This window comes from Alternaria viburni (assembly GCF_023758015.1).
Source record: "Alternaria viburni strain BMP 2772 chromosome Unknown scaffold_26, whole genome shotgun sequence".
NCBI classification, from domain to species: domain Eukaryota; kingdom Fungi; phylum Ascomycota; class Dothideomycetes; order Pleosporales; family Pleosporaceae; genus Alternaria; species Alternaria viburni.
This window is the reverse complement of record NW_026055795.1, coordinates 432277-448358: the sequence shown is the minus strand read 5'-3', so window position 1 is coordinate 448358 and position 16082 is coordinate 432277. Positions and strand designations below refer to the sequence as shown.

Sequence of the window (16082 nt, the reverse complement as noted above, 5' to 3'; positions counted from 1 at the left end):
GTCTCCAATATCTGGTATGGCTTCCTAGATGCCGCCAGAACTTTTACCATACTTGCTCACAAAATGTTTGTGGATCATAGCAAGGAAGGCCGGCGAAGGCGTGTCTTCCAATACCACGTTTGTGTCCGGCTGAATCAGATCCGCAGCGGGAACGGATATGCCGTGCTTCGCTGCATACTGGACGATCTCCGACATCTTGACATCCATGTCATGGGATACATTCCGCACATGCCAAACGCAGTGCGTCATGAGCTGTGCGTTGCGACCAGCGGGGTAATGCACTACTCCGTCCCCCAGATGGTAAAGGAAGTAGTCGTGAAGAGGCCAGGTGCGGGCATCTTTGTCCAGTTTCCCTCTCGGTGACATGTTTGAAGGTACGTTCGTGGTGAAAGTATGCTCTGGTATGTCTTCCGGTCGGTTATCGTGATAGTGGTGGAAGGTCGTCCGGTGGAAGCTCTTACCCGAGCGTAGCTGACGAACATAGGCCTGGTTAAGTAAGCATAAGCTTGTATATGTGACTTATGGAAAGAGATTCAAAAACTCACTATGAGATCAGCGATCGCCTTTGGGGCCCAGGACTTCCGAATGCGATCCCAAAGCTCGTAGTTCACGGTCTGAAATGGAAGAAACTGATCGAGTATCAGTGAGCGCTTTTCAGATCGGAGCAGTAGACTTACAGTGAGAATTTCCTGCGCAGTCGTGACACAGTTGATCAAAGTAGGATCAACCGTTTTTGGTGGAGCCACACCCCTCAGCTCATGACGATGGTGGGAGTTGGCCGCAGGTGGAAGGCTTGCCAATGGTCTACCTTGAATCTCGACAAAGGCACGGATCTGACCACGGGACATTGCAATGCCTGCACATCCCTGACCGGCGATATCTTGTGTGTTTCTGAAGGGGTTACCAGCCATGTAAGCAGCAATGGGGTCCGCTAAGCCAGGCTGGGGGGCTACGCCTGTTGGAGGCATAGCTACCGGGATCACGGGCTGACTTGGAGGTGCTACTACCACTGCCGGTGCGACCGCCATCGCGTTGAGCACCGGCTCTGGCGCAGACGCTATCGGATCATGTGTGGGGATAGCAACTTGAGCGCTCAGAGCTGGCATGAACATGTCTAAGATGCGGTCCAGCTCCTGCGACGAACAAGCTGAAAGTAGACTCTCGGAGGGTAGTGACGAGCGATGCTGAGATTGTGATTCTTCTGCCAGTGCGGAGATCTCGTGGTGGGGTCGCTTACCAGACTCATGCACTTGTCCTTCTGCATTGTTAACTGCATTAGCTGTGCGAAGTACTTGGACCCCGTTCTCAGTTTCAGAAGCTTTTCGCTTTCTCGGTCGACCCAGGGTATACTCCTCGTTGATCTTTACCCCATTTGACATTGATGCAATCTGCTTATGGTATACTTCTTGAATCTCAGCTGGTGCCATCTGCAGATAGTAGTCAGGCGTTGTAAGGAAGATATCAATCCATGCGTCGTGAAGGCGATCTTTGGATATCATGTATAGTATCAGGTCGTCATCGTCCTGGTTCTGTCCAAGCCGCATCAATAAATCTCTGGAGAACTCAATGACTGCCCTGACTCGCCGGCGATGATATTCGTTGCTCTGCAAAAGCCGGTCCTGCAGCAGATTTCGACGCGTGTAGTGTGCGGGTGTGTACGTCACGGCGGGATTGTTCCAAGGAAGGTCTGCAAGAGAAGGTGGTTGCTCTCGCTGGGCGCTACGGTCGACCTCGTTCGCCATCTGCGACGTGACGCCGCGCGGGGCCGACATGGACGCTACAGGTCGATTTCCATATGGGTGAGACACCATGGCATTGCCTGGGGGGTCTGGAGTGCGTGTCAGTAGGAACAAAATCGCGATTTGGAAGCTTACTTCGGGCTCCGTTACTCGTCGTAAAACTGTCCGGTGCATCCATGTTACACAAAACTTTGTAAGAAGATGAGAAATGTTTGAGTCGAGGCTGAAAGCGCTATGCAAAAGATAAATGAGTAGAGAGCTTTGTGAACCGGTTGAGTTGTTCGAGAGTTCGGCGTTCGCATGAGCCCATAGGCCATCTGCTCTTGGTGGGGGGGAGAGGTCGTCCGCGCAACGCCAGAACGCTCTAATCCATTTCGGGAAGTAACTGTGAGTCGCATGCTCGAGCACAAATGACAGGTGGCGAAAATACAGAAACTTGAATGGACACATGACCGTGTCATGGAGCCTACACGAAGGCTTTGTGCTTGCCGGCATAGTGAGGATATACGCGATAGTAAAGAATGTGCGGAGAAAGAAATGGCTTCAAAGTTGCAGTCGGTACGTGATGAATGGACGCAAGCTTGAGACGAGGGTAAGACTTGATATGGGTATTAATCATGGTATCACAGATTCTTGCTCATACTACCATGAGCCGTCGCAAACCTTGATTCCTGATTACCTACTAAGCTTTGATCGCTTGATCATCGCAGCATAGATCACAACGAGCAATGAGTTCCATGGTCTGATGAAAATTGTTGCGAGTGATGGTGGTCGCATGATGGATGAGCGAAGATGAGGTGGTTGCAGCTGTTCGGCCATTTGAAGCTCCTCCCACACTAAACTGATTATGGACAGGGGCATGCTTGGCGGCAAACTTCGCAACCTGGGGATCGGCCGCCCCGCTTCCAACGCCGACAACCTTTTACTGGACGCCCGAAGGCACAACCAACAAAAGACGCCTCCACTAGTACCTGGGTATCGAAACCTGTTTGCGCGGCTCTTGCGCCAACGACTCCCCGCTCGTCTGTCTCATCAGCGACTCCAAACTACGGATGGTCGCCGAATTTGTTCCAGTAGTCGGCCTTCATCGCCAAAAGCCTCGCAGGCGACGGCAACTGGTCCTCCACAGCTAGGTTTGTGACGTTCATCTGCTCATTAACCGGTACTGTGATGTTGTACTGCCTTGCGTACGCAGCAGCTTGACTGAGACGAACGTGGCGATCCCCGGTGACCCTTCGAACGTGCTCGATGACACGCGTCAACAATTGCGCTTGACGTCCAGCAGGTGGATGAGCCACACCATCACCCATGTTGTAAAGGAAGAAGTCGTGCAGTATCCTGTTCTCGCCTTTCAAGAGGCTGTCTCTGCTGACGTTGCGAAGGGAGGCCGTGGGAACGAAGTCTGGATGCTCCTCTTGCCACTCTTCAGCGGCTTTGAAATGATACGAGATCTTCGAACGACTACAGATTCCCGGTGTCTGAGTATCATGTGCGTAGTTCTGGTGAGAATGGCATTAGCTTAGTCTTCTGTCAAAATCCAAGATTTGAAGCCACACTTACAATGTAGCGGGATATGTCCATGGGTCTCCAATGCCGCATCGCCCGGACACACGTCTCGCGGGTGGACGTGCAGCTGTTTGGAAAGTACTGCCACGTTGTTAGTGATCTGCTAATGTGCTTGAATCACACGGATGTTGCACTTGCCGTAAACATCTCCTCGATCGACGTCTCAAAAGGGCAGCAGCGCATGTCAACGGATGCAGGTGTCCGGAAGTTGGTCATCTCAGTGCCATGTACTGAAAATGCAAGAGAAGGTAGTCGTTGGATGCTTTTACCCTCGATCTCCACAAATGCTCGGATGCGCTCAGCACCCCAGGCGGTGTTATTGTTACCCGGTGGAAGCTCACTTCCTGGTCGGAAGCCCGCAGTGGTGATACCCTTTGCTTGAAGCAGCTGATGGAAAACTGGCGGAGCCGCCGGGTTTTGCTCGAAAGCAGCTACACCGCTGCGTATAGACCGCAAAGGAAACACAGGCACTTGGGCGACAGAGTGCTGACCTTGATGAGGGCCTGGAACTAGAGCTGATGCTGGCTGCATGTTTCCCTGAGACGCCTGTTGTGCGGACTGGGCCGGTGCTAACAGTGGGCGTGCTTGAGGTACATGATGTGTAGGATGAGCAGACGACAAGCGCTGGGGGGCGACAACGGCCGGGAACGGGAATGACTGGACGGATAAGCCTACCGGAGCCGCAGACGACTGGCGGAGCGCATGAGGACTGGTCTCTGATAGTTGTCCCAGGAGCAGACCTCTCCTCAGCCCGGTTGTGTCTGTAATGTTACGGCGCGCCAAGTGAGGCTGACCAAATCCATCTTTGAACGTAGTCCCGTTTGAAGGGTCTCTGGCGACGTCGGGGTATGGGGTCTTTTCGGCAACTCGCGGGGTCTGTGAGTGGGTCAAGTGCTGAGAATGCGAGCAACGGGGAGCAAGTTGCTCAGATAACTCTCCTGGCAGAAACCAATCATAATTGGTGGACAGACTGGTCTCATCCTGCATGGTCCTCGCGAAGCTCGGCCAAACTCCAAAGTTGTCGACCAGGTCTTCCTCGTAGGCCGACCTTACTCCAGGCGGCGCTAAATCGAGCCATCCCTCGGCGAAGGTGAAGAAGGTTATCCATTCCTCCGCTAGACATCCGCATGGCAGCCAGTAACGGTGGCCGGCAGCCAATTCGACAGCTGTGGGTGTCGAAGAAACATAACTGGAGCTGTACTTCCAGATACTTGCTAAGAGCGGTGCAATGCTCTGGTGGTTCATGCAAAGGTCGTCGGCTTCGATCATGGCTCTCGTGAGTATTGGCTTTATCCTCGGGGTGGGAGTCTCGGCGATGAAGCCAGTCAAGGCGTTTGGGTGGAAAGCCATTGGATCACACTATACTTTATCCAGCGATGGAACAGCAGTCATGCCTGCCGTGACTGTTAGCCTTTGAGTTCTTGTTGTCGCGAATCGTAGTGCATACAATTCTTGTTGTATCAATACCCGTCTCTGGGCAATTCGCCGTTCTTGCGAGCGGTGTTAGTCGCAATGACACTGCGCTACACTCGTAGAATGGGTGCAAATCTCATGCAGGGATTTGTTCGCGGCTGTAGATATCTTGGAAACGAACCAGAGGGGGCGTTGCGGGCTCTGGTCCAGATGTTGTGAGTTGCAAAGTAAAAGATATGGCTGGACGCTCAATCGAGGTCTGTGCCCCCAAACAACCCCTCCTCGTAGTGAAATGTATACGTACAGGCGGTATGCAGCTTCAAAAGAGGTCGCCTACTCGAAGACAGCGCTTTACTGAGGCACATCGCAGGCAAACAATGCTTGGCACCTCCTCCGAAACTGGTAGGTAGGCCCACTGAGCCAATGTGTCGTCACTACGTCCAGCCTTTCGAACCTGTTCATAAGCACGAGACAAAGGTTTCTTTAGCTGAAGTCGTTTCCTGGCTGAGTCATGCTGTGCCACAAAGAAAGTTCGTCGCAGATGTAGTCAAAATCCTGTGCCTGATGGAACTCGGATGTCCATGCTATAGATACATCATCATCTCCGTTTAAGGGGGTACGTCTATACAAAATGTGACTACTGACCAACTTCATCTCCTGATGTCTTTGGGGTTCATTTCTACTGAGCTCGTTATCTCATACCCTCTAGTGTCACAGGCCGTGTACTCACTTGACCAGCGGAGTCTGAGCATCTAAAAATTCGCATACGTAAAGCTATCTTCCGCACCTCCGTTACCGCCTATTGGTCGCTTGCGCTTCATATAACAGGGTATCCTTTTCAGGCGCGCCGAAAGCGCGCTAGGCAATTGTTTGATCTCGAGGCGGCTTTGGAGCACAGACAGCGTCACCGGGTCATGCTTCGATTTACAAAGCCGCCGAACGTTAGACTTGTATGTGCGCTTCTGTCTTTACCACCCAAGAGACTGCACAGGCAAGTCAATTGTGACAATCTGTACGTCTTCAACAGCGTTCGCGACGGACTCGCCTTTTCTAATTCGGCAATCAAAATGCGAAACGTCATGTCTATCTGCAACGGCTATTCAAGGCCTAGCATCAACATCTATCCTACGCGGACTCGCAACACAGCAATTCCACTCGGTATGATATAAAGCCTCCACATTTATCCGCCCTAAATTTCTAACAATCTCCAGAAGTGACGGGCCCCAACACCAAGTCCTCGGCACAGGCTACACACTACGACGTCCTCGCCGCGCATAGCGTTGATGCGTCTTCTCCACCTGCATCAATATCGCCACTGTTGCACACCACCCGCCCGGCCGAGACAAAAGAGCTCCAGCACGCCCCCCTCATCGACGAATGCATCAAACGTCTGCAAGAAGAGAAGAAAGACAGTGTGAAGGCTTCTCCGAGCTTCAACACAACAGAGATCCGGGGTCTGGCCAACAACAAAATCGGATTCGTCTCCGTAATGCGGCTCTCCACAGTCCAGACACTCCTCGCCCGCTACGTGTCCATGAACGATCTCGCAGCCCTTGCCAATGCATGCTCGGCCATTGGAGGTTCGCTGAACCTGGGAGATGAGAAGAGCAGGAAGATGTTCGAGGGTTTGGTCAAGGACGATCGAGAGGCTCTTGAGAACTTGCGTGGACTGCGCACGAAGCGGAAGCTCGACGGTGGTGAAGAGACTGTGTATGCACCATCATGGCGCCCTGAGTCGCGAGAACGGAAGAGGCTCAAAGCTTTCGCCTCGGTTTCCATACATGACTAGGGAGTTGCGCGTCTTTTCTTGTATAGCAACAACTTGATCCAGGGGACGTGACGCAGAAGCGTAAAAGTTTATAGCGACTTGATGTATAGTCGGGCATTCGGAAAAGTTTTTCATCCTATCACTCATTATGCGAGCTGCCGAGATGTCAGAGCCGACCCTCAGTGACCAAGGAACGTGATGATAGGGACGCATGCCGTGCTGAAGTTTGCCAAATCGTGCTACAAACTTCGCGACTCGCTTGTCTTTCCCAGTACGCAGATGGCCCGCAACAGCCTCTACACAACGTCACTGTTCCTTTAGCTGCTAATGGAACAATGATTATTCGAAACTAAAATGTACTTCGTTTTTTCATTAAGGGCTCGTCGTGATCCGACCAGAAACTCGGGCATCTTCTTAAACTGATGAATATGGTTTGCTGGACAGGACGCTTATGAGCACTGTACATTCAAATGGCGACTTAGGTCATCGCAATGGCCACAAGGGCCGAAAAGTTGATGGGCGGACGACTTGAGCACCTTCTACACATGCATACTTCGCAAACAGTGGAGCCGCAAAATCGTCCAACTCGCGTATCCTCGGGCTTCACGTAGCGTCAAGTACGCATGAGATCCCAGACGCTGGACTCGGAGACTGAGAATGCATTCCGCCATGTGCCCTATGCCATACTCGTCTCCAGGGGTAAGCAGTCAGTAGCCGAAACATTGTAATTCACTGTCGAGAAGATTAGCGAAGATCACACGGACCCCCAACAGACTGCCCACATACTTACCTCCACTTGCACTGAAGAACAGCATCTCATGTCAGTCGCAACAATGGAGGGTACAAGGCGGTTATCGTATCCCCAAACCCAAGGCCCGACGCTGGACGCTCCCTCAATCAAGGTATCGTGAAAATGACAGGAGACATTTTGCAGACACTGACAACAAATTCAGGCCACTGTAACCTCCCCGGCTGCTGCGCGCGAAACACCAGATGACCGCCGCTCTCCCTCTCCGCCGCCTCCCGACGACGGCATCTTTAACAAAAGCTACTACGAGGGTCTCGCTGACCGCTGGGGAGTCACAGTAGCCGAGTTCGACTATCGGGAAGACAAACCAGGGGTTTGGCTGCACGACTTAGACCGCGCTGGCATCGGCCACGATGGATGGTCGCTTTCGCCATGGGCGCTGGCGTACTACGATAAATACCCCAACGAGATGGACGACGAACGGACGCGCGACCAATACGAGCGTGGTACAGGAAAGCCGAGGGTGAAGCCGTTCGTGGACATCAAGGAAGTGACGCCACTTGTGAGAGGTAACGACGGAAACTTCAAGCCGGCTACCAAGTGGCAAGAGGTACCAGATGAGCCTACAGTCGACCTCGGCGGTCCGTCAAACTGGTATACCAGAACACCAAAGCCGCGGAGTAATTGGCTCGAGACGCTCAGTCGAACACCCAACACGACAGGGCCGCAACCTCCTCAGCCTCCTGCACGCCCCGATCGCAAGGTCTACCGTCTTCCGACCCCGCATGACCACCAGTATGAACCTGTCGGGGATCCCTCAAGCAGTAGCTCTGAACCGGGCACCGGACTTCCTCGGGTTGACGAGGGCTCCGCAGTGCCAACGGGTGTCGGAGACGCCTACTTCTCACTCGCCGCGGAGGGTGCATGGCCGATGGATGTTGACGACGATTTCGTTGAAGGGTTTGAGGAGCGCCTTGTAGATGTTGACGGAGACGATTTCGAACATCATCTCGGGAATGAGCTGGAAGACGTTGAAGATAAAGACAGGAACGATCTCCACATCGAACCTCAAGACGTCTTCGAGGATGACGACGAAGACGGTGCGGAGGGCGGTGTTCAGGACAATGCTGAAGGCGATATTGAAGACAATGTCGAAGACGCTCCCCAAGCCAGCCCCAAAGACGATCCTTTCCATGGCCTCGACGACACCTCCATCCTGAGCGACATGTCAGCGCCTGACGAAGACCTCGCGCTACAAATGTACCGCGAAGACCTTGAGAATATCCACTCACATCTCATCAAGGAGTCAAGGGACAGTCTTTGGCGTTCTTTATCTTTCGACATCAGAGAAGAATACGAGACAGCGCTTCCACTTTACAACAAAGGGCTACCGAAACTGGGCAACAAAGAAGCTGAGGTGGTGAGTCTAGAGGATGCGATGAAGGCACGAAGGGACTATGACGAGTATCTCCGCGACCATATGCCGAAGCCTGCAGACCAAAAGAAGGAGCCTGAGCTGTCGACGGTACGTAGACAGCCAAGGCGTTCCGCCAGGAACAAGTAGGAGGTAGTCTTATTGGCCTAGAGGACATGTAGAGTATGTGGCCATATTTCGGGAGCTAGGACAAGTATTGACTTCTTGGTCGCATTGTGTCCGGTACCATGTTGGCAGAAGTCTGAGATGCGGGGTTGAAGTTTGTATCGGGAAGGATGATGTACAGGCACTACACGCTTGTTGTTTGACACAAGATAGTTTGTTAGCATCTTCTAGTAAAAACCAACAAGCAGGCGATCGTACTTGATATGAGCGTCTCCCAGTCCGTTCCGTCATCTCCTTCCTCGATCAAAGTATTGAGTGCATAGTAGCCCCCAACGCTAGGTCGCGAGGATGTCGTTGACGTCTCTCGTAGGTCTGGCGCTGCATAGAGGTCTGTAAAAGAGCGCTTTGGGGCTGACTCGGTGGACCTGGGTTACCAGAGCTCTGGAAGTCTGGCCTGACTTGAGATGACCGATGCGTTTGAAACTCGCGTATATATTCACTTTCCATTACCCCACATTGAGGCTTCGCTCAACCACGACGCTGGATCACCGCATCACTTTCTCCAATCTTCTTCAGAGCCCTTTAACTTTATATCCCGACGATATCTTCATTGCGCTATTACCTGCAACAAGCTCCGCGATGCGTCCTGAAAATACCAAGAACGAAGACAGCCCGCCGCGTGCTTCGCGCGTGCCTTCAAGCAGCCGACGCGAGCCCGAAAACATGCTTGAAGGGGGCCGCGAGGCGACCAGCGGGGATGAAGGCGACGGAGAAAGCGAGGGCGACATGACCGCCGCTCCAGAACCTGTACTCAGGTATCGCCGACGAGTGGACGATCCACCAACGCCGCTCCGAGCACCTCGAGTGCAAACACCTTCTCGTCCACAAGATCCGCAAACACCACCACGCGGTACATCTCGAGGCCTCGAAAGCGACTTGGCTCGGGCCGGCGAAGTCTTGCGAGATCAGACCAGGAACGAGTACCACAGGCGCCGTTCCGACGCTCAAGAGAACCATGCGGCGCACAGGAATACAGAGACGTCATCCGCGGTCGCTCAGGCTCAAGCTGGAGTCGGCAACAGGTTTGGAGCTGGTGGCCAAATTCCGCCTCGAGGTTTGTTTACACCGGTGCTGCGTAGAAACGCTGTTCAGCAGCTGGGTATTCCCCCATCAAACCCTTTCGGTTACGGTGTCGGCTCCTTTCCGCAACTGCCTCCTCAGACGACGCAGACGATTGGTGACGACTCTGCTTCCGAAGGATTTGGGTCTTCGATGGCGGCCATGACTCCTTTTCACCGGCAAGCGAATCAGGCAGCTTTCGAGCGGCAAGTCGCGCGCCAGGAGGCTTCGCCCGAACCGGATCTCCCTCGTCCTCGCCGAAGGCCTGCTGGCTCACATCCTGCGCATTTCCAGACCCCAGCCCGGACTTCTCCTCATCAGCAGCCAGGTCAACAGTCTACAAGATCGCCCGCGCAACCGTCGGCAAGGTCACAGGGCCCGGAAGGATCGACAGGGTCCCCTTCGCGGCGAAGGCTGGAGAACATCGAAGACCAAGACGCAGAGAACATGAAGTAGAGCAGACAGCCAGGAGAGGATGAAGAGCCAATAGTCGCGTAGCTTGTTCACGAACTGTAAGGGCGGTGCGGACAACGGGTTGGAATGTTGTTGACGCTGAAGCTTGGCTTCAGGTAGGGAAGACATTGTACACACCCATGTAGCAATAACAACACCAGGAATCTATATGGCAGACACAGGTATCGTCGGTAACATAGATGATATGTGAGATCTTATGTGTAGTCGGCTACGCGCACCTTCGATGCTTGAAGATGTCGTATGGTACTGTGATGTGACTCTCAACGTGACTGGATGTTGACGACATTGCTTTGAGCCGATAGAAGTATGCCGTGACCTATGGATCGAGAAATCTGCTAAAGTCAGCCCATCTGATTGCAAATGAAACATTTAACGCGTTTGATGTGGCAAATGCCGTGACCCTCCGCCCCTGACGACTCTCCGGGGAGCACCGACCTTCTTTGACAATCCCGGAATTCTGAGCACGTACGTGCCTTGCCCTCGATAGGACTGACCACCAACGCGATCATCTGAGGACCCCTCGACATTGCATAGGCCACCCTTACTGCCTCTGCCCTGTGGTCGACATCCATGGCGGACCATCAAAGGACTCGCATCGCGAACTCTTATCGGCATCCCGATCTTGATTAAGGCATGCGCAAACACGATCGCTCTATCACACCACGAGCCTTGAGCTTACTGTCGTATCGCATTCCACGTTCCTTGAGCTTCGTAGCCCACCGAGAACGTGAGCCGCAGCCGCGCGAGCCTGCCGCACCGAACAAACTTCATTCGTATCACAGCGCAACGGCTGACTCGACTTCGTCGTCAAGTCATCGAATGCCACACGTGTGCGTGATAATGAACACGCGATGAAGATGAGGCTGGAAGAAGAACAAAGACGCGAAGGGCGATGGTGACGTTGGCGCGTCTGCCGAGCCCGAGCCATCTCCGCAAGCATCCTCGGCGGCCAGCGGGGCCGCCGCTTCCTTCGGCTAGGCCACTCCTTCTTCAACACCTCCCCAACCGCCCACACGCATCAACAGGCATGCACGCTGAACCCCGTCCTCCTCGGCGACTTCATATAGCGAGTGGACGGTGATGGGTCCTAAGGCGGACAAGCGACACGCTCATACATGCGTACAGCACTAGTCTGCGCTGAGCCATACATGACCCTAGACCAAAACGACGTCGTCTTCCTGGATGTCTCTTGTCACGGCAGCAAATCAGGCTCAGATGGGACATAGTTGATGAGTGGCTTCTCGCGTCCTTGAGACGCGTCACATGCCCATCGTTATTCCTGTGGCCTCGCAATTCTTAACAGCAATTCTCGGCAAACGCTGCAGTACCAGGCAAGCGCGCTACTACCGGAAATCGTCTCTCAGGACACCACACCATAGTGGCACAGAAAGAGCCTGGATCTGGGGTTTCACAGCCCCGTGGGGTTAATATGCTTCGGGAAGCTTCACTGACGCCTGCGTAATCACGCCCGATGAACGAAGCACCGCATACTCGCACGTGGCTCGCCATCGCCAGAGCCCCTTCGTCATAGACCTGTTCAAAGGGGTGTAACTTGGAGATCTGTAGTCTGTAAGACCTTGCCCCTTCTGGACGCCAACCTCGCTACGGAAGACCTTGACACTCGCCTCATGAGCTTGGCCATGCATACACGCTGGCGGATCCACACTTACAACTGCTTGGTTGGTCCATCGAATTGTATCATGAGGATGAAGAGGCTTAAATGCCGTCCTCTCGGACCTGTGAAACGTTCCACTTCGCTGTCGCGGGCAATATTCTCTTGGACGGCAACATCAAATCTCAAGATCGTTTGGAACGGATCACCTACGGGTACATCTGTTCAGCTCCCCGAAGGCGTCCACCTATGGGCACTCAATGGGAGCTGATTCTTTGCAGCTGGTGGGCTAGCTCACGATATTGACAGGCAAGCCTCCCCGTAGACGATCATGGAGGTCTTCTGAGTTCAGCTCACTAGAGTTGAGACAGTGACGTCATCACTATCCAGCTCGCTTGGTCTTAGACAAACTTCGCTGTCGGTCTTTGTTCACGACGGCGAGTAGCATCGAGCAAAGTCGCTTGCGATGTAGAGTACATAACGGGTGTCGCCAGATCGATTCGATTACTGCTACCAAATCGCAGTAAGCAAGGACGTCTTCGTCATGTCTGTAGAGGAAGACATCATGCAGGTTCAGAAGGCCTGACGGCATGGCGCGTCAGCATACTCAGCCCAAGCTCTCAGTGGCGCGCTCCCCTAAACACTGGCTGAATGTGTCCCGGTGCCCGGAAGCCCTTCGTCTCATGTGTCAAAGATGATCGATTTCACTTAGCATGCGGATTTGGTCTGCTATCTTCGCAGAACTTCAGCATGCTTCAGGACTTTATGGAAGAGCCCTTGTCCTTTGGTGGCATAGGACCATGACTGCCAGGCTTGCTTATTTGCAGGGGTGGAGGCCAGGCATCTTGAGCGCACCAGCGTGTCCGCAATGAGGCCGAAGAAGAGCTCCTTCGACGGGTATCCGGACCCCTCAACGTGGATTTCCATGAATAATCCCGACGCAGCGAGGCCTCGCCTTTAGTGCCCTCCGTGGTATGCCTGGGGTGTGGTCTCGCATCCGATCTGCATGTGGGCTACCGAGCCCCGTGCTCAGCGGCAATGGCAGGCTCGCTTGATCATCCTCGAACACAAAGGGCTCGCCCGTCTAGACCTCCTGTTTCGTCGGGGTCGTCTTGTTCTGGGGATTTGCCGGACCGAGCAGGGCTGCCGTGATGCGGGACAGGCTGATTGAAGTTGAGATCCCGAATCCGCTGGATTAGCGAGTCGTCGATGCCGCGAGCGACTGTCGGGGCAGCTTGATGGCCTCCGCAACCTGGTCTCTGCTAGGGCGTCTCGTCAGTGATGTGCATCCAGGGGTCCGATGGGAGCTGTATCCTCACCTTGTACAGCTCAACGACGAGCTGGCATGCAGTCGCTACGCCTGCGACATCCTTAGGATGACCGGCAGCTCCCACCTTTGTTCGCTATCGGATGTGCGTGAGCTCGTCGACGTCAGTCGTGTCGGGGCTTGCGGAGGTGGTGGTGCACTACCGCGACCTGGGGGAGGCCAGCAAGGGGATGCTTGGCCGTGAGATGGGCTTGCTTGAGCGTGTTGAAGGGATGTATGAGCAATACCAGAGGCTCCTCGTCGTCGGTATCAAGCCGCAGCCGTCTTACGAGCGGTACTGGTGCTTCTTTTCGTTGACTTGGAAGTCAGTGAAGGGACAGAGGACGCTGAGGCTAAGCGAGAGCTCCGACTCCTCCTGCCTATATCAGCTCCCCCACCAACGCCAACGCCCGCTCTCTCGCTCTCTGAACGTCGCGATTGGAATTGAAACTGCAAGGCTACACCTTCTCGCTGTCACATATCCCCTACCCTCCGATACGATGGCCGCCGACGACAGCAACAAGGCCCAGACCAAGTGCGTCCCTCCAGATATCAACAAGGAGTACGGCTACCCCGACGGCAACGCTGGCAATGATGTACAAGTCAAGGACAACGGTCAGGCGGGTGACGGCGGCGGCGGCGACGGCGACAGCGAGCAATCCGATGATGTCGACGTGGACAGCCACAGTAAGTACTCCGAGCACACTTTCCCATCGTCCAGGATTTACAGATCCCTAACGTAGCAACTGCAGATACCGACTCATACGAAGCGTACATCAAGAAGTCCAAGGAGCTCAAGAGCCAGATGCGAATGCATTTCAGCAACAAAAACATGGCGCAGTTTGATCGTGTCCAGCGGGAATTCCGCGAACATGACCTGTTTGGTGAAGTAGAGGCCGAATTGCTTGATCTGAACACTGCAGCAGCATTGATCGCTCTCAGCCGCAGCAGTACTGATTATCAACGCGTTCATCGCCGCCACGCTACCCAGGTCCTACCTCAGCCTTCTGCTCAGGTTCCTCCTCAGTCGTCTGCCCAACCCTTCTACGCACACTTGTTCCCTTGGAACAACGCTGCCGGCGGCCTATCAGCATCTGGATTGACCAGTACCGCTGCGACAGATCAAGTAGATTCTGCGGCCCAACACGGTTCGACCGCATCATCAGTCGCAGTACAACTTGTGGCTCCTGTCCGTCCGGCTCGTGTTCTTGCGGTTCCACAAGCCTCGCCGCCAACAACCCTCAATCTCCTCCCCGCTCTGCCTTTGGAACCTTACGCCGACAACGATTCCTTGGGGAAAAGCGGTGGCGGGAAGGGCTTAAAAGGCAAGAACGAGGCTCTCTATCGCACCGCGCCACCCCCGAATTTGGACTACAAATTGCTCGACTTCGAAATCACTCTTCTGGAGATGGCGGCGGTAAGCTTCCTTGCTTCCTTTTCATTATTCTAGTCTGCTCTTACTGATATGTGACCATACAGTACACTCCACTAGCATACCTGTTAAGAGGTTTTCTCGCTCGTGTCCGCGCCTGCACAACCTGGATCGTCATGGCTAGGATGATTGTAAGGAAACTCACATCTTCAACAAGAAACAATACGCTGACTTGACTAGCTATGGGCTAGAAATCTTGACAATGACCCTGACCTGGTCGCGAAGGTCGAAAACCTCCGCTGTACGATGCAGCAACAGGGTGCAAAGCCTACCGACGCCGATCCTACCAGTGCCGATAAATCTGCTTCCTCCTGGGACCGTGAAAAGAAGTTCTTCACGAAGGCCTCAGGGACTCTGATGGCAGATGTATCTCTACTTCGGCTTAGCCACGGTGTTGTGCGCCACCCTCAAGGTCAACATCGTGGTCGTCTCACCATCGCCATCGAACATGCAACTTTGCATGGTCATCAGCACGTCATGCTCAGCCAGGTGGAACAGTACATTCAGGCTTGCCGTCTGAATGTACCTGGACCTCTCGCTGCGGGTGCCGACTTGGCAGCTGTCAACGACTTCCTGATCACGTGGGCGTTGCGGCATCCACCTACATAAGAGCCTCGTAGGCTATGTGGGTATACCACAGTACGACTTACCGAAGACATGTATCTTTGATGTCACAACATCGCCGCCGTCCAGAGCATTGAAGGCGTTATATGGTATCTTGGTGTCCACGAAAGGAGGTGCATTTGAGTTTGTATTCATGGACAAGGCGTTTGAGGGTTCAGGATATCAACGAGCTGAGCCTCGTGGTCAGCAATAGCATGTGCAACGGCGTTCTATACCCCCTTTCCCGTCATGGTCGTAGTTAGTGCACAGAATGGGAAAGTTTATTTGAAATGACATCTCGATCTTCTCGCGACCACCTCGGGACTACTTGTGTGGAAGTCAGCTTACTTTGACACTAGTCAACGTGGTCGACAGGATAGCACGGGCGGCCGGAGAAGGTCCCGAGCGAAGAAGAATAGAAGCCGGTGGTGAAAGTGGAATCATCGGTCGTGGTAACGGTAGTTGAATGTGGAGACGCGTCGTCCATTTTGGGTTAGCGTACCTTTCTCTTGCTTCTTTCACCGAACAGCGAACATGACGCGGCAACGCATTGCAAACAATCTTCTCCCCTCCAGTCCATTATGCCTACTCATTCTCTTCTTGATATGAGTTCCGGTATCGTTCTTCATCACTGTAGTGGCATTGCGCTCCTGCCTCATGGCCTGAAAATGCAGGACGCAAGTAGCGCTGACATCATAACATGGGCCTATTGATATGGAAGGCCCTATGGCTTTCGCTCATTTTACTTTCCAGTAGTGTCCC

At 53.7% G+C, this 16082-nt stretch overlaps 5 protein-coding genes across 5 annotated transcripts; 3 read left to right on the top strand and 2 right to left on the bottom strand.

Annotated features, from left to right (window-relative positions):
• Window positions 1–24: 24 nt before the first annotated feature.
• On the bottom strand, window positions 25–1772 carry J4E79_009747 (uncharacterized protein; the record flags this gene model as incomplete). The annotated part of the gene is made up of 3 exons (XM_049358590.1): window positions 25–486; window positions 546–614; window positions 678–1772. The coding sequence occupies 3 exons, from the start codon at window positions 1770–1772 to the stop codon at window positions 25–27; spliced, it is 1626 nt and encodes a 541-aa protein (XP_049207060.1).
• A 1013-nt stretch (window positions 1773–2785) lies between these two features.
• On the bottom strand, window positions 2786–3320 carry J4E79_009746 (uncharacterized protein; the record flags this gene model as incomplete). The annotated part of the gene is made up of 2 exons (XM_049358589.1): window positions 2786–3238; window positions 3300–3320. 2 exons carry the CDS (start codon window positions 3318–3320, stop codon window positions 2786–2788), a joined length of 474 nt encoding a protein of 157 aa, XP_049207059.1.
• Window positions 3321–5785: 2465 nt separating this feature from the next.
• J4E79_009745 (uncharacterized protein) lies at window positions 5786–6507 on the top strand (the record flags this gene model as incomplete). Its single annotated transcript, XM_049358588.1, has 2 exons — window positions 5786–5876; window positions 5930–6507. The coding sequence occupies 2 exons, from the start codon at window positions 5786–5788 to the stop codon at window positions 6505–6507; spliced, it is 669 nt and encodes a 222-aa protein (XP_049207058.1).
• An 812-nt stretch (window positions 6508–7319) lies between these two features.
• J4E79_009744 (uncharacterized protein) lies at window positions 7320–8798 on the top strand (the record flags this gene model as incomplete). Its single annotated transcript, XM_049358587.1, has 2 exons — window positions 7320–7388; window positions 7440–8798. The coding sequence occupies 2 exons, from the start codon at window positions 7320–7322 to the stop codon at window positions 8796–8798; spliced, it is 1428 nt and encodes a 475-aa protein (XP_049207057.1).
• A 4987-nt stretch (window positions 8799–13785) lies between these two features.
• On the top strand, window positions 13786–15326 carry J4E79_009743 (uncharacterized protein; the record flags this gene model as incomplete). The annotated part of the gene is made up of 3 exons (XM_049358586.1): window positions 13786–13972; window positions 14038–14702; window positions 14898–15326. 3 exons carry the CDS (start codon window positions 13786–13788, stop codon window positions 15324–15326), a joined length of 1281 nt encoding a protein of 426 aa, XP_049207056.1.
• Window positions 15327–16082: the final 756 nt, after the last annotated feature.